Source organism: Globicephala melas, chromosome 7, assembly GCF_963455315.2.
Source record: "Globicephala melas chromosome 7, mGloMel1.2, whole genome shotgun sequence".
Taxonomy (NCBI): Eukaryota; Metazoa; Chordata; class Mammalia; order Artiodactyla; family Delphinidae; genus Globicephala; species Globicephala melas.
In genome coordinates this window covers 19624491-19647099 of record NC_083320.1, presented here as the reverse complement: position 1 = coordinate 19647099, position 22609 = coordinate 19624491, and the positions used below count along the sequence as shown (strand labels likewise).

Genomic DNA, 22609 nt, shown 5'->3' with positions numbered 1-22609 from the left:
GCTGTGTTACAATAAAACTTTCTTTACAAAAACAGATGATGGGCCGGATTTGGCCACAGACTGCTGGCTCCTGATGTAACCTGTCTGCTCAGCCCAGAGAGGTGGAGCGATTTGCCCCAGAACACACAGCCAATCAGCGGCCACGGCTACCATCTCCTGACTCTCAATGCTGTCTCTGGGTGGCCTAGAGGGGCCACAGCCTCCTGGGACACCCAGAGTTGGCTGCTACCCAGAACTCCAGCCCATCAGCCAGAGAAGACCCAGCTCCACAGGGCTATTAATAATAGTAAAAAGAGCAAACAACTGTATGAGGAGAGTAGAATTTGGAGAATGTAAGGGTCTTGCCTGGGCCACACGTAGACTGTGGCAGAATTGGCCTAGGAACACAGGCAGTCTGGCCCAGGTCCTGCTCTTGGGCCCTGCACATACCGCCAGGTGAAAATCAGGGAGCCGAGAATTTCAGTGTCTTTAGCCTTGGGGGGCTGGCTCCATGCTCTGGGGTAACTCTGACAGAAGAGACCTCAGACAGGACCCCTCACGCCCACAGAAATGGCAGTTGTGACCCAAGGCCAGAGCCCACCTTCCCTGCCCATCCCTCACCCCGGGGTCACTCTCTGAAAACTCCTCCTGGACACCTCCAGGCTCTCGGCTTCACGCTGGTGCCCGCAGCGCTTAGCACCCTTCTCTCCCACCCAGAGATGGCAAGGGGATCCATCTGCTCCCTGGCAGCCCCGGGCTCCTTGCTGATCTGTATTTGCAGTGCCTGGCACACAGTAAGTCCTCAATAAGTTTCTGTCCCACAAACTAGTAGATGTGTGACCTTTACCCTCCGCCCCACCCACACAGAGGTGCACAATAACTAAGACCTAAAAGGCACACATTCCTTTTTCTCCTTCTCTTGAATTCTTGCTGACCCCAAAAGGTCAAGCTAAAATGCACGTGGTGAGCCCTGAAGTCGGTGATCTTTTCCACCTGCCATGTCCTTCTGATCCACTCCCCAACCTGCTCTGTGTCCCTGCAGCCCAGCTTTTACCGACCGCACCCCCCAGACCCCCGGCCTCAGGGCTCCACATGGCTTTGACCTTCGGCCGCTGGCTAGTAGGAGAGACTAGGAGGGGATTGGGGTGGTGGTGAGGAGAGAAGGTCAAAGTGCCAGGGCTGCATCTTCCACCCAAGATCCCAGCTCCAGTCGGGGGCCCTCTCCTCCGGCTCCCTCCTGTCCTCCAGGCCTGGCGGGCGGATGGCTCCCACCTCCTGCTAGGAGGGCCACCCGGTGGCGGGGTGCTTCACCATCCCTCGTCGGTTTGCCCAGACCTTCTAAATAGTCCATTGTCTCCTCGGTTGCCCCATTGGAATGAGCCAGCTGTCTCCTGCCAAGACCTGAAGTGGGTAAGCAACTCATATTATATTCCCAACTCACATAAGCACCCCATCCTGTACAAGAGTACGCATACTGCTTTTACCAGCAGCAGAGCTGAGGTAAGGCCGCCCACACCACCTGGTGCCAGAGTCAGGACCGTGCCAAGCCTGGGACCACAGATGCTGACTCCCATCTGCTCTGTTTGCCATCACTCAAGGCTGCGCCCCCACTAACTCCTTCTGGCCCAGACACAGTGACAGGAGCCTGAGTGTAGTTTGCACAGAACATCAATGGGACTGTACGTTAGAAAGTTTGGAGATATTAGAAAACCTGAGATCCTATAGGATGGCCACATTCCTAAGGCATGAGGCTCGTGAGCCCCGTCCCCACTCCCATCAGATCCTAAGCTACAGAGGAGCTCTCAGAGGACTCAGCCTCTGAACCTGGAGGACAGGACTGCTTACCCAGGAAGAAGCACCAGAAGCCATTCCCACCACGAAGGCTGGAAACAGCCCTATGAGTTGAGGTGGCCAACTAGCCTGTGGATTTCAGGCCCAGCCCGCCTGGCTCTGCCCTCACCTTACTCTCTACCTCCATCCTCTTCCTTGGTTGGCTGACCTTCCAGGCCCAAATCAGGGGTAGAGATTCACTCAATCTCTCTTCCTCATGAACCCAGAGCAGGAGGGATCTTTGGGAAGATATCTGATTTTCCAAGTCCATCTCCAGAACTGTTCAAAACCAAACTTTTGGGCCAAAACATCCATTTTCCCAAGTTTTCAGACTCAGATTTCCATATTGAAAATACCTCCCTTTTCCTATCTGTCCCCATCCTCCCTCCCTCCTCCCTACCTCAGTACAACATACAACCTGTGGGCTCCCCCTTCTTTCACTTACTGGAGGGGTGACCTGGAGCAGGCTGCTGAACGTTTCTGGGACTCAGTTTCCTCATGTGTAAAATGGGAATGAGAATACTCACCTGCCCAGCTAGGATCGAGTGACAAGAGAAGGAAAGTCCCTTCTAATTCTTTCCACTAGTTGCAACGCCGGTTTATAAGCAGCCCCACCGTTGCCCACCTGTACCCGAGCCGTGCCTGTGCCTGCCTCCCTCTATCCTCTCTCCTGCTGCTTTCCTCCTCTCTGCCGATCCCAAGCAGCTGCACCCAGAGGCAATGGGAACTGGGAAGGGCAGGAGAGGAGGGGCCAGGGAGGGTGCTTCGTGTAGAACATTCCAGGAGCCCAAACCCATTCCAAGTGGCTGTTGGAGGCTGAGAGCAGCTGGACATGAGGCTGAGTGACTTAGCCCCACCAGGCTGGGGGCACTGTCAGCTCTTCACCCACACCCTGAAGTGCATTACCTGCCTCCCAGAAAAGGTTCTTTGCCTGGAGAGAAAGGGCCTGCCTGCTCCAAGTGAAATGAAGACGTGCAGATGCGGGGTAGGGAGGAAGTAAACTCCCCCCGAGGCCCAATCCAGGAGCTCAAAAGTTAGAATTCCAAACTCTGAGATGGGGCCACACAGCCCTCCTCTGAGCTCCCATCACACCCCGTTCCTCCCCCAGCTCAGCACTTCTACCTTATGCAGAGATATCTGTCTTTACCAGGCTAGCTCACTCATCTTTAAGCCCTCAGTACCTAGCACAGGACCTGGCACAGAGTAGGTGCTCAGTAAATCTGTGTTGCACAGCACTGCCCCAAAAATACCCAGATGCCACAGTCCACCCATCACCGAGGATCTCAGAGCAGGAAGGATCCCCAGAGGGGCCATTTCTAGTCCACTGTCTTCCTTTGTGCCACATCCATACCGTCTAATCATCTGAACAGACAGAACCTAAGCTGAATGTTCCCTGTTCCCGTTCCTCCAGGAAAGAAGGTTCAGCAATTTCTTTCCCTGTTTCCCCACTGGGAAGATATCCTTGATATCTTGAGGATATCATGCCTTTACTGTTACAGGCTTTCTTCTTCTCCTTCCTTCATGGAGAAGGGTACCCAGTAAAGACACTGTTTATGTTTAGAGGTTGTGCCCCATACGATCACATGGAAAGGGGCAGCCTCCACGGGCTGATCCAGCGTAGGCTCTCAGCCATGCCCCCAATTGACTGTCGGGGCCTGGACAAGTCATTTAACATCCGTACATGTCATCTCCTCATCAGCAAACTGGGGTTCCTGCCACCTTCCTCACAGTGCTCCTGTGATTATTAAACAAGATGATGTGACAATGACCCACACAGTCCCGCCCCTGCCTGCTGACCCTCACTCTGTACCACACTCCCCGTCCTTGCTCCGTGGAGCATGCTGTCCCTCCCACCCCAGGGCCTTTGCACATGCCCTTTACCTCTACATGGAATGCTCTTCTCCCATCCCAGTGTCACTGAGTTAATGTTACTCACCCTCCCATCTTACTTCTTTTATGAGCCAGGGTCTCATAAACCTGTATCCCTTCGCTCCGGAGCGCTTATCTCAATACTTAATTCTCGGTGATAATTTAATTCTGGCGCCGGTTCATGAATTTCCTCCACGAGATTAGGAATCATAGTATGCTTATCATTATATCTCCAGAGTGCCTGGCACATAGGAGGCACACAAAGTATTTGTTGAATCAACGAACGACAGAATGAATGAATGTAAAGCGTTTAGCACGGCACACTGAACGGAACAGACTCCCCTAAAGTCTTTTCTTTCCCCCAGCTGAATAAGTCTGTCTGTCTCTGATTATTTTTCCTCACAAGCATCTTTTTCTGAATTTCCCATCAGAGTATCAGCAGGGAAATCAAGCAGTGCTTCAGAGGGTCAGCAAAGTCTGACCCGGGAGGTGATGCGTGAGTCAGGAAAAACAGAATGTCCCCTGCCTCCACCCACCTCCCTCCCCAGGGAGGAGGGATGGACAACAATTCCGATCCCCATGCTAGAATCCCAGGGCATGGCGCCTGGAGGCAGGAGGAGGGCTTTGAAACAGCCCCTTGATTAGGAGACAGGAGACCAGTAAGTCCAGTCTCGGCCCTGCTTCCTCTTAACTGTGAGCTTGGGAAGATGCCCCACCCTCACCCCACAACACAGACCTCAGCTCCACATCTGTGAAAATGATGGGTGTGGTAGAGTAGAGCCCTAAGAACCTTCCCCTGCGAACTCTGTGGCTCCAGGACAGATGGAAGAGGGTCAGAGGGCTCGGGGCCCTGTAGGCCTAGATTCTCTCATAAGGTGCAAGGGTCAGGTGTCACTTCCGATCTGTTGAAGTGTCACCTCAAAGTGGGGAACACACAGCCAGGGCCTGTCACCCTCAGACCTTCCCACTGGAAAGCGTGTGGGTTCCACCAGTCTGTGGAGATCAGCAACCACGAAGGGACCCAAGAGCTCCTGTGTGGGTGTGCACCTGGAACACAGCACACCAACACTGGCTCCAGGCCCCAGCTGATTCTATACTCCTGTTGGGAACCAGCAGTCAGCCACCAGCCTGGGGGAGGTCCTCTCCCCGGGTATGAGTTGACTGGGGGTGAGGCCCCGCTGTGGCTCTCCCCATTCTGGGATCTGTTGTTGGGGGGGCTGCCTTGTTCTGCACCACCCCCAGGCAGCCTGGCATTGTTGCCAGAACTCTGGCTGGCTAGGAGTGAGCAAAGCTTTATGGGAAACTCCAGCCATCTTTTCTGGGTGATGGCAGATTCAGAGGGGCACAGCCCATGCCCAATTGGGGGATAGAAAATCGAGGTAATGAGTGCAAAGGGAAGTGGGAAGTGGGCTTAAGAAACCAGATGGAGGAACTCCCTGGCGATTCAGTGGTTAGGACTCTGTGCTCTCACTGCTGAGGGCCCAGGTTCAGTCCCTGGTTGGAGAACTAAGATCCCACAAGCCGTGGAGCAGTCAAAAAAAAAGGAAGAAAGAAAGAAACCGGACGGAGTGTTTAAAGAAACCAGGCCACACAGCTCCAGGGCCAAGGTGAGAAGTCAGAGCATCTAACACATCCAAGCTGGAAGGTGCTCAGTGGAGCCCACCTCGTCCCAGCAAGCCCGGTAGAGACGGGGACATGGATGCCCAGGCCACCCAGGCCGCACAGGCCGGCATTCCCCTCATTCCACCTGCTCTGAGGCATCATTTGAGCTATGTTCCTAATAAATTAAAGGCCTTCAACCCGCTTACATCCCCTCTCTGCTTCTCTGCGTGCGATGCGAGTTCATCTAAATCAGGAGTTAAGCCAGGACACAGATGTGCTAACTCCTTGAACCTGTGACAATTATGTGCACGGATATCCGGAGGCATCTGTATAGGGGTGAGTCCATAGCTTTTCCAAAATCCCCAAAGTCATCCAAGATCCCAGAAAGACAGACGTCCTACCGTCTGCGTTGATATGAAACCAGGCAAGGGCTTCAAGAAGGCAACTCGTGGCTCCAAGACAGTAGCTCTGAACCGGGAGTGGTTCTCCGCCATGTTTGAGCCATTTTGCCTGTCGCAACTGGGCGCCTGCTACTGGCGTGCAGCAGGTAGAGGCCAGGGATGCTGTAAACATCCTACAATGCACGTGGCAGCCCCACAACGAAGAACTGTCCGGCCCTAAGCGTCGGCAGTGCCGAGGCTGCGAAACCGTGCTCTGAGCTATAAATGTGGGGCTCACCCGGGAAACGGGATAAGAGAAACCCGCCCTCTGAAGGGCCTCGCTGCACCCCGGGCGGGCGGGCAGAAGCACCGCCGCGGGAGCGCTGTTTTGTCGGCAAGGCGGCACCGCAGTAGCGCCTGGACACTGTCCGTGCCTGGACCCGCGCTCTGCGGCCGTGAGCGCCTCAGTCAGCATCCGGAGTGACAGCTCAGCACAGGGGTGGGGACCAGGGGGCTCTGTGCTCAGTCACATGAGACCTGATCCGAGACGAGAGCTGGCCCCCCACGTCAGGCAGAGCAAACGGAGTGAAAAGCCATTCCCAGACCCGGAGAGCGCGAAGCAGCAGCACGGCGACGCCACACTTACCTTCCGAAAGCTCTCTCACCACCTTCCCCTCATCCTCGTCTGAGGGAAGATGGGAAGAGAGGTGAGGAGGAAGGAGAGGCAGGTGATGGAGAGGAAGAGCAAAAAGGAGAGAGAGATGCATTAACGGCTTATTTCTTGAGAGAGAGACTTTGCGAGAAAAGGGAGGTGGGAAAGCAGGGGTGCGACGGGGGCAGAGACGGACTCTCCAGAAGGGCCGCAGGGTGAGGGGTGCGGTCCACCCAGACGGGGCCCCGGGGCTCCAGGGTGGCAAGGCACTCAGGGCGCACCGCTGAGAGAGGCCTTCGCTCTTGGGAACAGCAGGCCCGGTGTCCTTGTCACAGCTCCCGTGCCTCAAGCAGGAGTGTGCTGGCCTGGTGACAGGCAGCCCCCCTCCCAGTGACCTGGTGTCCCTGGCCACGCAGACACATCCTGAGAGGGAGGCTGTGCCCTGCTGTGTCTGCGTGGGTCACACCTGCACGCCACTGCCCGCCTACCTGGCTGGATCAGTCTTTTGGTGACTAAGGAAAAGAAGCAAAGCTGTCCCCAGAGTCCCAGCCCAGCCCCCAAACCAGAGTCTAGGGAGCAAGTTTCTGGGCTCAGCCTGTTGGAAACGGCCACTGAGGGCCCAGGGCCCCCACTTGCCCCTTCCCCACAGAGAGGAGAGGAGCCGGGAAGTGTGACGAGGTGTGAGCCGGGGGTGTGTGCGTGTACACGAGCGCCTGGACGCTGGGGGGTGGAAGCCAGGCTTCCGGCAGAGACCTAACCAACTCCAGGGAAACAGGGCAGGCCTCCAAACCCCCATGTCAGAGGATGCTGGGAGCGGCACTGACCCCACCAGGCAATGGCAGGAAGGCTACAGAGGTATCCGTCCCCCTCAAACCCCACACAGAGAGCCCCACCGAGGCCTGATCTCATCATAGACACAGAGCTAGGCTGCCACCTTGTTTCCAGAAGGGTCCTCAGAACCCACCACCTCTGGGCCCTGCCCAGGACCACAGGGGTCCTCCAACCCCCCACTCCTCCCTCCAGCCTCCCCGACCACCTCCCTTCCCACTGGAACCACTCACCGCCGGTGGGGTGCAGCAGGATGCTGGCTGGGTTATGGGGCTTCAGGCCCAGAGCAGACAGAGGTGTCTTGGCCAGACCTGGAGGGGAGCGCACTGCGCCGAGAAGAAGAGGCGAGACCCCAGGAGTGAGCGCAGGTGATGGGCTGGGTAGAGGACCCCTCCTGAGTCTGGGCATGTCGGGGAGGGTGGGCAGCCGAAGGCTGAGCGGACGAACCAGCCCCAGCCCCGGGGACGCTGCTGCGGCTCCACTGCCTCTCCTGTCTCTGTGTTTCTCCACAGTGTAAAGGCTAAAGGAAGTCAGCAAATGGCCCTGACCCTCAACCTCCAGAAAGTAATTTCTATCCCTAGGCCCTGAGTTCCTTTGCTACGGTCCCTCCGCATGGCCGTGGTTTATAACATACACGTTGGTTTCTCGGGTGCCCTCTGCCTTTCCCTGTTATTCTCTCTCTAACCCCCTTCTCTCACTTTCCCTACCCGCCCCCAAAACAAACAGGCACACACAAACACACACACACACACACACGCACACACACACAGGCACACAGGCAGATGGACTTAAAGAAGATGGAGTGTCAAGACAGCACAACATATAAAGGACAGAAGGAGGAGAAGGGACCACCAGCAGAACCAACCCTGAGTCCCCAGGCTCGCCCTCGGCCACAGGTCTTTGGCCCCCAGACAAACAGGTCTCTTGCAAGCCCCACGAAGGGAGAATTTCTCAGCAGGGGGCTCTCTTGACCGCCAAACCTCAGTGTTTGGAAGAGGGAGAAGCCCCATCTCTACAGTCCTTGGCCAAGAGCACCACCACCCCGCAGGAGCCCCAGCTCCCTCCCAAGCCGCCCGTCTGGGTTGGAAGTGTCACATGACACACAAGGTCAGAAAGGGCGGTCAGGCTTTCTCCCATTAGCCAAGGACATGGCCGGACTCCGAGCTGAGCTGCAGGGCAGTTGCTGTGCCCAGTCACGAGATTTCTCAGCGGCAGCTGCCACGTCTCCTAACACACCTCTGAGGAGAAGTAAAGAAATGAGCTCTGTGTCTCCGGCCGCAGCTCTCGGGACCCTGCAGAGGCCATAGCTGCTGAGGACATGCAGCCGCACAGGTGTGCCAGACCCCAAGACTGCCTGCCCCACACCGATGGCCTCAACAGACCAGCTGTGCCCCTTGGGTGCCCAGGTGGCACACAGCAGCTCCAGGACCCTCCGTGGCGCCTCCTCCCTCTCCCCAAAGACAGGGAGACCTGTAGGAAACTAAGCCCCCAAAATATAATCTCCCAATGAAAGCAATTTAAATAACTTATGTGTGCACGTTCCGGTGTGTACATAGGGGTCTGTGGGAATAGAGAGGCATCGCAGGAGTCCAGATGGGTGGCCCACCCCTATGCTCCACCCTAACCCTGAGATGCCCAACAGACAAATACAGCAGAGGAGACAAATAAGTACAGACACAAACACCTAGCCATGGCGTAGGTCTAGGCCTGCATGCCCCTGTGTATCCCTCTTTCTCTCATTACACACACACACACACACACACACACACACACACACACGCACGCACACACACACACACACACACACACACACGCAGAGGTATCTTGCAACTTTGAATGTGATTAATTATGGAAGAATGAGCCCAGCCTCAGAGACCACTGTCCATGGAATGACCACGAAGTCTCTCCGGCCCACAAGTTTGCATGTGTTTGCCCAGCGGGTGCAGCAGAGGCACAGGTGGACCAGTGAAAGGAGGTGAAGGGGACAAGGGGACAGAGGCGGTGGGAGGTTTCTCTAGGCTCCCCTCAGCACCTCCAACTCCCTAATCACTCCTGTCCTCAGTCCCCAGGCATCTGGCCCGTCTGAGGCAGACAAGTGGGTGGCCCTGAAGCCAGGCAAGGCTTGGCTTCCTGAGAGAAGAATTCCTCGCGTTTCTCCGCCTCTGGGCATGGAGGAAACCTCTAACTTATCCTCCCTGCCCGGGGCTCTCTTGGGGTTGGCCAAGGGGAGAAGGGGAGGGAAAGAAGAATGCGAACAGAAACATGTGGCAGAACCCAACTCTAGCCCAGCCCAGATGGCTTCATCCCAAACAGGGTGCTGGCCAGGATCCTGGCTATTTGGACCCACAGGGAATTGGAGCAGGTGTGAAGGTGGGGGGTTAAGACCAGGGAGAGACATTCCACGAGTCATAAAAGGCACAGAGCTATCTCGAGTAGATTGCCCTGGGCTTGCACTGTCCAAATATGGTAGCCATGAGCCACTTGGGACTATGGAGCACAGGCGGTGTGGCCAGTCTAAACAAAGTTGTAAGTGCAAAACACACAGCGATTTCAAACTTGTATGAAACAAGAATGTGAAATATCTCTTTATACTGATTACATGTTGAAATGATATTTTAGATCCTTGGGGTTAAATAAAATCTATTAAAATTAATTTCACCAGCCTCTTTTTAGATTTTATTTTAAAATATTGTAAGATATCTCATTAATATTTTTATTTCGATTTACCTATTGAAATTATAATACCTTGGATATTTTGAGTTAAATTTAAAAATCATTACAATTAATTTCTCCAGTTTCCTGTACGTTCTTCAATAGAGCTATTAGTAAATTCTCCAGTGCAATCATGGCTCATGTTATTTTTCCACTGGACAGCACTGCTCTAGGGACAGCCATGGCATCCACTCATAGCTTCAGCCTCCTGCGTGTCCAAGACGGTAGCCAACACGAGTTCTGTTGGCGCAGGGGCCAGGTACCAGTGTCACATTCCTCCCCTCTGCGGGACAGCCGACCACCAGGAGAACGCATGGCCAGCTCCAACTCCCCCGTCCTCATCCTCCTCCCCTCTCAGAGGGACAAATGAATAGCCTGGGCAGGGCCCACCCCATCTGATCCTGGAGCACCGCCAGCCTCTCTACCTCTGCCGACCCAGGCCTCTCACAGGGACCCTGAGTCCTTCACAGCCTGGTACTGCTTTCCATCCCTGCTTTCCCAGGCCTCCTCCAGCTCCTCCTCATGTCTCTTCTACCACAAAAAGGAACACTGCCCCTCTCCTGGGCTCACCCAGGTGTTCTCTTTGGGTAAAAATGTCTCTGCCCTTCAGGGATTTGCCTCTCCTGTGAGAGCATCAGAGGGGTACAGACTAAAGGCTCCTGTCTGGAAGCCAAGGGATGAATGAGATGGGGATACGGTCGGCCTGAGGCTTCTGAGCCTTTCTTTCCTCGGTGGAACCTAAATAGGTTGCCTGAAGTGGAAGAGGTGCCTGGATGCAGACAAAAATGGGGATCAGAAGCAAGAAGGTCAAGGGGTGTCTCAGAGACACACCAGCAGGGCACAAAGAGTCCCTTTAGGATGGGGGATGTTTTGCACATAGGATGCGAAGACTCTCAGCAACCAGCAAACTCCGTAAGGTGGGACCCCGCGGGCCCCACAGTAGGTCAGTCCGGATCCTAGGACTGCGGCTGCTGCAACCTTAGACGTGTGAGCGTGGACGGCAGAAAAGAATAGAAGCGGGGGAGGGAAGCTGGAGTAAAATGAGCCATAGGGATGGGAAGCGGCAGGTTCTGGCCCCTCCCAACTTTGCCAGCACCCCCAAACCTGGGTGCTCACACAGGCCAGAGGGGACCCAGGGAAGGCAGGCTGAGTGTGAAGTTCTTACCCCCACTGGACGGTGGGCTGGTCGGGGAGGTTCTCTCCATCTCCTCAAAGGCCTCCTTGTAGCTGTGCAGATGGGGCTGCGGAAGAACAAGGGAGGAAAACAGTGGCTGTGACCCTGAGGAGGAGGGGCTCCCAGTTAACCAGCCTGACCACCGCCCTCCCCTGGTAAACACAGAGGTCAAAGGGAGATCCTCGCCAGCCGTGAGCCCAAACTCCTTGCAGCCAAGAGAACAGAAAAGTGGCTATGCAAGGCCATGGTCCAGCAGCACCTGCCTTGGGAATATTTCACAACAGGACCAAAGAGAAGGCGTTGGGGGCAGGTTACTGAAGGCGAGAGAGAAAAGATGTCCAAACGCCATTTATATCCAGAATGACTTGTTAACCTGGATTGTATCAAATATGGGCCACTGGCATCAGAATCTTCCAGGGTGCGTGTTTAAAATGCAGATTCTTGGGTCCCATCCCAGGTCTAATAGGCTAGAATCTCTGGAGGGGGACTTGGGGGACCTACATTTTTAGTAGATTCCCTGGTGATTGTTATGCTCGCTAAAGTTTAAGACCTACTTCCTCAAACTACTGAACGTCTCAGAAATACAAACAATTGACATTGAAATTTGATCTCCCGAGAAAACCACACATCTAGAAAGGGCTCAAAAACAAAGTCAGTCTCTAGGATCTGGCTTGGAGTTTAGAGACTGTGGTCACCTACATCATACCCAGGATCCTTACCACCCTTCTAGGGGGGGCCCTTTAGGAATCAAGAAGGGAACCTCAGTCTCAGTGTTCATGGAAGAAGTAGGGGCATAAAAGCTATTTAGGGAAGGAAATGGGCTCCAGATTCCACAAGCCTGAGAGGAGACCTAGGCTGAGGATGCAGGGAGGAAAGATTACTGAGTTTACTGACAGGTCATTGCTGCCCAGTTAACCATCAAGTTCCTCAATAGTTCAGGTGGGCTCCGCTACCCTCTGTGGCCCCAGGATACGGTCCCAGGACTCACCTCTTTGGGCCGCCCTCCAGGATTGAGAGCGATGGTGAGAGCCAGCTCTGGGGAGACGCACTGGACAGGGGAGCGAACCCCAGGACTACGGGGTGATGCAGGTTCTGGCGACTGGTTCTCGTACTGCCCATCGCTGGCTGCCCGCCTCCGGAGAGGTGCTGGGGGCTCTGCAGGCTGTTTCTCCCGAGCTTGCACCCCTGGGAGGAATGGCAGAACGTAGAGAGCACTGAGCATAATGTGGGGGAAAGGATCCATCGGGCCTAACTTCCCCAGAGAAGGCAGTGCATCTTAGCCCAGGGGGCCCAGCTGGAGCTGGGCTTGTCTCCCCTCAGCACATCCTCCCACCAGCCTCCCTCTGCCCACACCCCGGTTCCTCTGCAGGGTGGGGGATCGGCTTAGATTGGCTGGCCTTCACCAAGAATCTCCACTCTGCACAGGGCTGGGGCCCAGAGCACAAAGGACTGATACAAGAAACAGATGTCAACTTCTTCCAAGCCCCGGAGGCAGAGGGCCAGAGCTTCCAGGCAAAAGAGGGAAGGTGGAGGGAGGAGAATCAGTCTCCAAGGCGACTGCATCAACCAACAAGCAACACCAGGCCCGTGGGGAAGACTTTTGGAAAGAATGAATGATGCATCATCTTGCAAATGGCGCTCGCGAGAAGAAATCAAGGAATGACTAAGTCTTGTCACAGTGTCCCCAGCCCCAGCCGGCCCCCGGAACACTGCTGGCCTTCTCTGGGAGGGCCCAACCCTCATCCAGTGCACCTCTGAAAGCTCCTTCCCGCTTCCTTTATGCTGGCCCCTTATCTGTTCACCCTTCTCTTGCCCCAAAGATGGCCCAGGTTCCAGCCTGCCTCTCCCAGCAGAGCAGCAGGCAAAGAGCCCGACGCCATGCGCCCCATCTGCTTCTGTGCACTTCCCTTCCATTCCGCAGGCCTGGGGATGTTGTTAATCTCACCCTCCTCCCTTCCCACTCCCTCTTCCCACAGCTGGGCTGCCGCACGAAACCCATTGCCTCACTGAGCTGGCTCCAGAATCCTAGAGAACTCATTCCCCGGGGCCCAGAGGCCAAGACCCAGCCTGAGGGCGGGCCCCTTGCCCTCATTGTCCTGCAGGAGGAAATTCCCAGCCCTCCTTTCACCACCACCCGAGGGGGCAGGTGAGAAGAGGTGCTGGGACTTATCAAAGGTCTTGTGAGACCCTGGCCACAGCAGCCTCAGGCCAGCACTTGTGGGCAGACCAACCGCCTCGTGGCACACATGCACACAACACACACACACACACGCACACGCACACGCACACACAGCTGGCCGCAGGGACACGCCAGCTCAACCAAGCAGAAGTCACCCTCATTCAGACTGAATCACCATGTACCCTCCACAGTGGGGTCTGCGTGGCCCTGGGGGCCCTTCAGCTCCAGCCTGGAGCAGCCACTAAGGCTGTCATGACGAGCACAGGCTGGGAAGCCTCCCTCCTTGTCATGAACAGCAGGCTGCCGGCTGCCAAGTCGAGGGATGGACACATACTCTCGAACACTCACACCATCACTCCAAGTCATGCACTCATATCATCTCCTGATTAGGAGCCCCATCTGGAGAGCACATGTAAGTGCAGAAGGTAGCTGGGTGGGGCGGTGTTCTTTATTTTTCGGGGGGGGTGGGGATGTTCTGAGGCTCCACTTCGGGCTCTTCGTTAATCAGAGGCAACCTGCCTACCATCTCAACCGAGGAAAAAAGAGCCCTGGCTAAAGACAGTAAACCAGACTCACGACTGCTTTACTGAAAGCAAATAAACCCCTTGCCTCGAAGGACCTTTATTTTCAGAATAGAAAAATGGGGGTCGCAGAGTCCTACCTAACCAGGGGCTGCTATGATCATCAACACGGATGAAAGACGGGGCCTGGCTCTAAAGGGTGGGGCAGCAGCCGGGACCCTCCAGCAATCCCAGGCTGCCAGCCCTCAGAGAAGCACCCTGACCGGCCCTGTCCCTGGCCGTGCTCCCCCCACCGTCGAGCCCCCTTCCCCCTCAGGCCTCTGGGGCAGCTTGGTCCAAAGTCGCTGCTGCTTCCACTCCTGGCAAAAACATTAGAGAGAAAGAGATGTAGCCATTGATTTTCTAATAATAATCGTGACAAAGGAGGCCCATTTGGGAAAGGCCCTTGGGGTTTGGAACCAACTTCAGCCCCAAGGTTAAAAGAAACGCATTAGGGCTGCTCTCAGTTCCGGCTGGCCCAGACCCGCAGCCTCTTTCTGGCAGGTCCCCGTGCCTCTGCAAGGGGTGGCCAGTTTCCCTGTTTGGGGATCCGATATCTGCCCTTGAAAACTGGGTCTGTTTCAATTCGAGGCCCTAAGTCTCCCAGAGGGACAGAGAGCATTCTCCCCGATGCACCCAGAACATCCCCCACATTCCGGGGATGCAGAGGGTTGCAGCGGCCCAGAGAAGAGGCGGGACCGTTGGAGGGGCTTCTGGGCTTTGGAGGATGCGAGACCTGGCCCAAGGCATTCAGACACTTGAGGGTAATCACACCTCTCCAAGCCGCCTCTCCACCACCACTGGAGTGGGACCGGCTCTGTCCAGAGGCAGGGGGGATGGACAGGTTGCCGTCCAAAGAGCTAGGGTCCTGCAGGGCAGAGCCTCCCGCTGCAGAAGGGGGAAGACCCGGCATACCACTCCCACGGGGACAGCCCCTCTCCCGCAGAGCACCCACGGCCCCAGTGGCCAGCCTGGGCCTCTCACATTGTTTGAACACAGTGTCCCACTGTTGTCCGCCTTGGCAGTCCCAGATCTGCCCCGGAGCGCCTAGAGAGCCATGTTCCCTCTCTCTTGTCTCTCTCTACGGGAGGGGAGACGGGCCATGGCAGAGGGGAGAGAAGAGAGCCCCATTGTTCCTCAGCCAAGCTGGGACGTCTGGACACAAGCTGACAGCCAGTGTCAGAGAGAGAACACCACTCCCTCATGTCCCAGAAGCTGACGGATAATAAAAATAGACCCGCACTCCCCACCGGCCTCCTCCCCTCCCCCACCCCCGACCCCAGGACTTTCTTGGTCTCCTGGCCCCGGCCCCGCTCTCAGGGCCTCCGTCTACGTGCCCCGCTCCCTGCACACACACAGGCACACGCGTACACACACACGTACAGACACGTGTGGGCGCACGCAGCCTTAGCCTGGCAGGAACAGTGGTGGGTCACAGTCACCCTCAGAACCTCCACACTCAGCCCTTCCCCAGCAGGAGAACGGGGGCCAGAGGAAGCTCACGAAGAAAGGGGGAAAGAGAGGCAGGCAAGGGACTCTGGAAGGTCCTCCCAGGAAAGTTGGTGAGTCCAGCCCTCCAGCCCCGGCAGCACGAGGAGCGGCCAGAAAGTGGCCTTTGGGACAATAACGCGCTACATCCAGAAGCCCTTTGTCATCCTCCAAGTCACACACTGTGGGCATCGGACCTTCCCCTCCTCCTGGAGGACAGTGGTCACCTCAGCCCGGGGCCTCCACATTGACCACCAGACCTGAAGAGCAAGGGGCCGGAGCAGCCCCATCTCCCGGGGTCCTCACTCTGCCCCCCAGGATGGTGCTGTGCTCGGGGGAACAGCTGGCTCCAAGGCTCCCCTAAAGTGGGCTGGAACCGAGGCCGCGAATCCCCTTCATCACACACACACACACACACACACACACACACACACACACACACGGGCAATTCCAGGGGCTGTAGCCCTAACACACATCAATACACCTGGTTAATAGATGGAGCATGGCTGCCCACCACCCCCGAGTTCCATATGCCCTGGTGTCAGGCTTCATCACATGCCTCCCCTACCCGCCCCAGGACTGGCCGCTTCCACCCCGACAGACCCAGCTCTTCTTTCCAGCCTTCCAATTTCCAAAACACTGGATTCCTCAGCTCCAGGTGGCGGGGCTGGGTGTCCGACTGCTTGCCTGGGGCTCCAGAAGGGAGGGGATCCGGGAGGCCACCTGCTGGGCCAGGGCACCAGAAAGCCACACGGCAACCACACTAGCAGCCCCAGGGCAAGCCATGCCAGCTCCCCTCAGGACCCCCCAGAACTGCCCAAACCCTAGGCCCCACTGAACACCGCACTCCCCACCACTGGGCCGAGAAAAGGTGGAGGGACAGGAGAGGAGGGGGACAGGAGGCATTCTGCTAGAACCATCTCCCCATTATCCATGGACTGGGAGAAGGAGGGGCCGTGAGAGCAGCAGATATTGCCACTGGGAGTCAACAGTTCCCACCCCACCCCACCCCCAAGGCTTTTCCCGGAACTGCTCAAGGCCACGGCCTGGGGTAAGCCTGAGCACATCGTCTTCTCCCTGCCCTGGGCCTCTGGGCTCTGAGGAGCAGAGAAAGGATGAGGTGATTCCCTCCCCAGAGCTAAAAGTCTAGGGGTTGTGTGTCCAAGAGCTGGTGGGAGGCGCTAGTGGATGACATCGCCCTCTAACAGAGCAACGTGACTCTTGACGGGGGGTCCACCATGTTGGGGCACATCAAGCCACCATGCAAAAGGCACGTGGCAAGGCTACGATCCTCCACGTGTCACACTGGGAGACAGAGCTCTGAGCAATTCAGAGACTTGCCCGGGAGTGTCACAGAGGAGGTCACAGGAAAAGCCAGGACCACACCCAGGGCTTCCGACTCTTGGCCATGGGTCCTAGGATCAGAGATTCAGGATGAGGTCAGAGGGGGTGCCCTGTCCCCAGGGAGTGCTGTACTCCAGAATGGACAGTGCAGCAGGTGGCAGGGCACCACTCTGCGTCTTGTGCCCGCTGGTCCACGCAGAGCTCGGCCTGGCTCCTGCTGAGGCTCTGGCCGGGCAGCCCAGGTGATCTGGCCAAGGTAGCTGGGGAGCCGGGCTGTCCCAAACCCTCACTGAGCACCCTTGTTGCAAAGGCCTGTGTGCCCACGGGGGGGCTGAAAGTTCACCTAGTCACCCCGGACCCTGTTCCCAGCAGGGAAGGCCAAGGCTGGAAGCATCAGGCCGTGTCCATGCAGAAGTGGGAGCACCCACTCATGCAGAGAGGAGGGAGGCAGGAGGAAGAAGGGGGCAGTGAGAGAAGAGGTGGGGGACAAGGAGAAGAAAGAGACGGAGAGAACAGAAGGAGAGGAAGGAAAGTGAGGAGGAAATGGGAAACGAGGAGATAGAAGAAAGTGGGCAAAAATGTGGAGGAGCAGCGCATGAAGGAAGAAGGGAAAAGAAAGAAACGGAGAGCTCAGGTAAGTCATAAAGGGGGAAGCAGGGAGAGGAACCAACCAGAGAGAGAGGAAGATCGGAGCCGGTGGAGAGGAGGGTGCCCGGAGCCAACACTCTGCCCAGTGCCCTGCAGCCTGGCATTGTATGCTGCTCCCCACCCCACCCCAGGGAGCCGGCAGCAGGGAGGCAAGCAGGGAGGGGGGGCGGGGGGGGAGGACACCAGGCAATGAAGGCACCACGCCCATGGCACAGGGGACAGATGGACACGGGACACACGAAGAACGCCAGGGACAAGGCATTTAACAAGACGAAACAAAACAAAAACAAAGAGAAAATCAAGGTTAGTCAGTGTTCTGAGTCTGGGTTCTGGCCACAGGCTGGAGGGGGGCGGGCAGGGTGTCAGACAAGATGAGAGGGTGGATCTAGGGTCTCGTTTCTCCAAAGGGCAGGTGGACTTTCTGCTGTCCAGCAGGACGCCACCCACCTCTCTCTTTTCCAACCCCAGCATGGAGCAGCCTGGGACCAGGAGATTTCAGTCCTGTGGCCCCATACCTCACCCGCCCTCACGGTCAACACGACCTCATCCCAGGACCTTTCTCCTCTCACGGTCACCTGCTTCTTCCTGGGTTCGGCAGTGACCCTGCCAGTCTGAGCCCGAGGGTCATCTTCCTGAGCATCGGGGCATCCCTCGGCCCTTCATTCTTCCATCACACCCCTCTTAGTAACCCTCTTCCACGGGAGCCACTTAGGATTTTCTACTCCTGCCCCAAACTGCTGAGTACCACCGAAAAGTCCTTAAGATGAGGATACACCGTAAGGACCTGTAAGGACCTGTGAGGTCCTTTTATTCCCCCCAGCTGACTCCAATCGATCTCACAACACAGGGGCCATGCAGTGACCAATATCACCCTTTCCTGGCTTCCAGAGAACCACACCCTTTGAGTTTCCTCCACTTCAAATGCTGCTCCATACCAGTTTCTTTGCCGGTTCCTCCTCCTGCCTCAAATTGCTAAATGTTCAAGGCTCCAGAACTCAACCCTTCTCTATCTGTGCTCACCCCGCTAGGCGATATCATGCAGTGCCTTACTTCACATGACATCATATACTGACAACTCCCACATTTCTAAGCTCCAGTCTCTCCCTCATAAACTCCCGACTCATACATCCAACTGTCTTGGACATTTCATGAGCACCTCAAATCTAATGTGGCCAAACTCACACTTCTGATATCCCCTCTAAGCCTGCTCTTCCCACGTCCTTCTCCATCTCAATAAAGAGCAACTCCATCCTTTAGGGGCTCAGGCCAGAAACCTTGACTTTTCCTTCTCTCACATCCCATGTCTAGTCTCTCTGTAAATCTCGATGGCGACACCTCCAAAATACGTCTACAATCTGAGTGTGTCTCACCATCTCCAGACACCATCCTGATCAAAAGCACCAGCATGCTAACTGGTCTCCCTCCTTCCATCCTGGCCACACTGATGTGTTTAGAGAAAGTCAGGTGAAGTCACTCCTCTGCCCAAATCCTTCCTAAGGCTTCTCACACCATGCAGAGTGTAAGCCAGAGGTCTTATGATCACCTACAAGGCCCACAGAAAGCTGGTCCCCATGCTCATTCCCTCTCTGATTTCGGGCCCCCTACTTTCCCCATATCAGGCACACTCCCGCCTCAGGACCTTTGCACTTGCTATTCCATCTGGCACATTCCCTCCCTGCCCAGGGAAGCCTTTTCCCTGAACATCCTACCACCACCCCCCACAACCCTTCACCCCTCATTGGCATTTCACTGCTTTATTTTATCTCTATGGTACTTATCACCCATCTGACATATTATATGTATATTTGTTTATTGTCCATTTCCACCTCTTAAAAAAAGGATCTTTATCTCTTTTGTTTACCACCATTTTTCCAGAACCTAGGCTAGCATGTAGCATGGATTAAGAGCACACATTGAATGAATGATGGAATGGGCCTTGATCTCAACTCCTGTTTCCATGATGAAATATAAAAATCGGGTTCTCAATTCAAGCTCCCAAGGCTTGACACCAATATCTCCCTATATCTGTATCCATCCTCTATTCTTATTTCATGAAGAGGTACCTCACCTCCTGGTTGAGCCTAAATTATCCACCTGGGTTCCTAAGCCTAACTCCCCTTACCTCCTTAGAGACCTAGTCTATCAATTTCTTTCTCTTCAATCTTTTTCTTCTCCCTTTTCCCTCCATATTCAACCTCTCCCTCCTCCCCCTCTAAAAACATTCTCATGGCTCCTATATTCACAGAAAGAAGTTCTCAGTATCTTGCTACCCTCTTTAGCTACCACCCTCTTCCCTCTTATCACAAAGCCACTCAAAAGAGTGGTTGATATGCTGTCTGCACCCTCTCATCTCTCACTCCTCAATCCCTGTCTGGTTTCTGTCACCACCACTCTATTGAAAATATGCCTTTGAAAATCACTGGGGCCGCCTAATTGGCAAAAGCCCAGTGAAGTTTCCTGAGTCCTTCTCGTCATGCTCTCTCCACAGTGATATTGCTAACCTCCCACCCCTCCTCCTGGAAACTCTTTACTATTCTGACTTCTGTGATGACCGGCTGTCCTAGTGTCCTCTCTCTGTCCTGAACATTTGTTCTTAGTCCCCCGTATGACCTCCATTCCCTCGTGGCCATCTCATTCTAAGTTCTTTTCTCTCCATGCCCTCTGACATATCGAGATCTCATCCATGCCCAAAGCTTTAACCTTTACCTTTGTGAGAATGACTCCCAAATCTATAGCTCTTTCCACTCTTTTGAGCTCCAATTCCGATGTCTGATTGCCTTCCATACATCTCTACCTGGAGGCTCCACTGTCACTCAAATTCAACATATCTAACACTGAGGTCTTCATCTTACACCAGACCTGCTCCTCCTGCTAACTTCTGGCTTATTAATGGAACCATCATTCTGTTTCTATTCATGGAGCCTCAGAATTATCTTTGATGTCTTCCTCTTCTTCACCTACTACATCCAATCAACTTGTAAATGCATCAGTTCTCATCCCACCACAGCATCCTTGGCACCCATCTCTTCTTTTTCATTTCCATGGTCAGCACCCTAACTCAGCCCCCATCACCTAGGTTAGCTAATAAGCTCCTAGCATCTCCCAGCTCAAAGTCTCTCCCTTTTTGTATCCTTTCTGCCCAGACCCACCAGATACATCTTCCTAAACTACAGCCCTGATCATGGCATCCTCTCCTAAACACAGTAATGGCTTCCTACACTGCCACTAGGTAAGATTCAGGCTCCTTAGTCTGGTATTACAACCAAACAGACGCAGGCCCCAGGCTACCTTTCTTGACTCTCTCTCACACAGCCTATATGCTCTCAATCCACTCTATTCTTCAAACATGCCTTAAGTTTTCCTATCTTCATTATGAGCCCTCTCTCTCCAACGACCTCACCCATTTTCAAAGTCCTACCCATCTTCCAAGGCTCTGTAAAAGCCACACTCAACAAAGAGCCTCCCCAATCTCTCCAGCTGATAGTGAGCTTCCCTTTTTCTTCATTCCCACAGAACTTTCTTCATACCTCTCTTATTACAAATAACTTCATTTTAAAGTTCCAGTTCTTTTTCCCCTTTCTAAACTCTAGACTCCTTAAGGATAAGATCAACTTCTGATTTCCAATATGCATTGAAATCTCTACCTCTAGAGACACCTGAGATCAGTACAGTCACAGAATCAGGATCATAAGATAACTTGATTGGACTCAACAACTATGACTCTTATTTCCTTTTCTTGTCTTATTGCACTGGCTGGGATATCCAGTACAATGTTAAATGATAGTGGTGATAACAGGCATCTTTATTTTGTCCCTGGTGTAATGGAAATGCTTCTAATTCTAATGTTTCACAAGAAAGTGTGACATGTGCTACAGTACCTACCCTTTGTCAAGTTAAGAAAACTAACCCTACATACTCTGAGCGCTAAGCTGAAATAAGACGTAAGGAGTAGTTGGATCAAAGTGGGATGAACCAAGGACATGGAACTGAGGTATAACAGCCTCAGTTGACAGCCAAGGAAAAAGAGCAGACTTGAGGGAGAAAGGCCAGGAGAAACCAGATCATACTGATGACCATATAGAGGTTCTCCCTCGGATCTGAGGTTACTCATGTTGAAGCTTACATTCCAGCTTCTTGCAGAAGAATGTAAAATGAGAAGAAAAAGGCAGTGCTGAAAGTCTATCCCTTGGCTCCTGGACTGTTCTACAAATTAATCCTGCTGGTGCATCTTTATCTACACAGCACTGCGGATAGGGCTACTGAAGAAGTTGTGCAAGCAGGACCTGCTGACATAAGAAATACTGTTCATGACAGGGCATGGACCCAAGAGGTCCTTTGTAGCCCTGGAGACCAAATATAACTGTCCCCTCTAAAGCTCTTATCCCTTCTCCTGACTGAGTCACTCACAGTTGGTGGAGGAGATGACAGCAGGGTTGGAGGACACAGGTACTGTGCCAACAATATCCCTCCCTCCATAGGACTTCTTGGCAGCCAAAACCTGAGCAGCTACAGGATATGGAGCTTGAGAGGCAAGACCTCAGAAACTGGTAGGAGAGAAAAGGATGAGGTGAAAGCCACTACAAGATGGACATCCTTCTAGGGCCATTAAAGTATGGCTTCCTTCTGAGCAAGCTCTGGGAGAGCTATACAGAGGGTTCTGTGAAAAGGAGGAAACTCATCCTGCTCCCCCAGAGAAAAGCCCCTTGGATCCTGCCCATTATTAGACTAGAGTGTCACTATTCCTCAGGCCACCACCCCAACTCTGTAAAATATTGAGAGGGCCCATTCCTCTCCCTTCAACAAAACCAGGAGGAAAATGGTTTCTGCTGACAAGCCAGGTACTCCTTATCTCATGGGCCCAGATGTAGACAAAAGTAGAAGACACCAGCCCCACGGGGACCCCCATGGAGCATTTCACCCCTCGGGTTATAGAGCTACTCATCTTATGTTTTGACTCTTGGGTAAAGACAATGATGTGATGCTACCAGGGCAGGGGAAGTCCTTGATTGCCAATTTCCATAGTGTGAATACTGCCATTATGGCCAATTTCAAGTTACCAGTAGTTGAACTGGGGGCTGTGCTCTGCTCTGAAATACAGGAGCAGGGAGTCCATGCCACCACACCAGGTCCTGGACTCAAACCCAACAGTCAACTGGCCTGGCCCCAGCTACTTCCCTAAACCCACCATCCATCCTCAGGGACGGCGTCTCCCTTCCTCCCTGTAGCTGGCATGGTGACTCAGCTTCCCCTAAATTTAGGAAAAGGGACAGAAGGCAGAGTCAGTTGCCCAGGCTCCCCTTCTGCTCCCTGACTACCCACCACCCTGTCAGCTGAGGGGCTTGGCACAAGGTCCCCCTCGCCCCA

The 22609-nt window shown here is 54.4% G+C and overlaps 1 protein-coding gene across 8 annotated transcripts in view; it reads right to left on the bottom strand.

Moving 5' to 3' along the window:
• Window positions 1-22609, bottom strand: part of TNS1 (tensin 1) — a 205309-nt gene that overhangs the window by 24134 nt on the left and 158566 nt on the right. For 4 of the 8 annotated variants that reach the window (XM_070045901.1, XM_070045903.1, XM_070045907.1 and 1 more), the window contains 5 exons: window positions 17269-17355; window positions 12015-12211; window positions 11018-11093; window positions 7374-7466; window positions 6307-6345 (listed from right to left, as the gene is read on the bottom strand). In XM_070045901.1, the coding sequence (XP_069902002.1) occupies window positions 6307-6345; window positions 7374-7466; window positions 11018-11093; window positions 12015-12211; window positions 17269-17355 (492 nt within the window). The remainder of the gene's footprint in view (window positions 1-6306; window positions 6346-7373; window positions 7467-11017; window positions 11094-12014; window positions 12212-17268; window positions 17356-22609) is intronic. The other 4 variants (XM_070045902.1, XM_060301866.2, XM_070045904.1 and 1 more) reach the window with 4 other exon arrangements.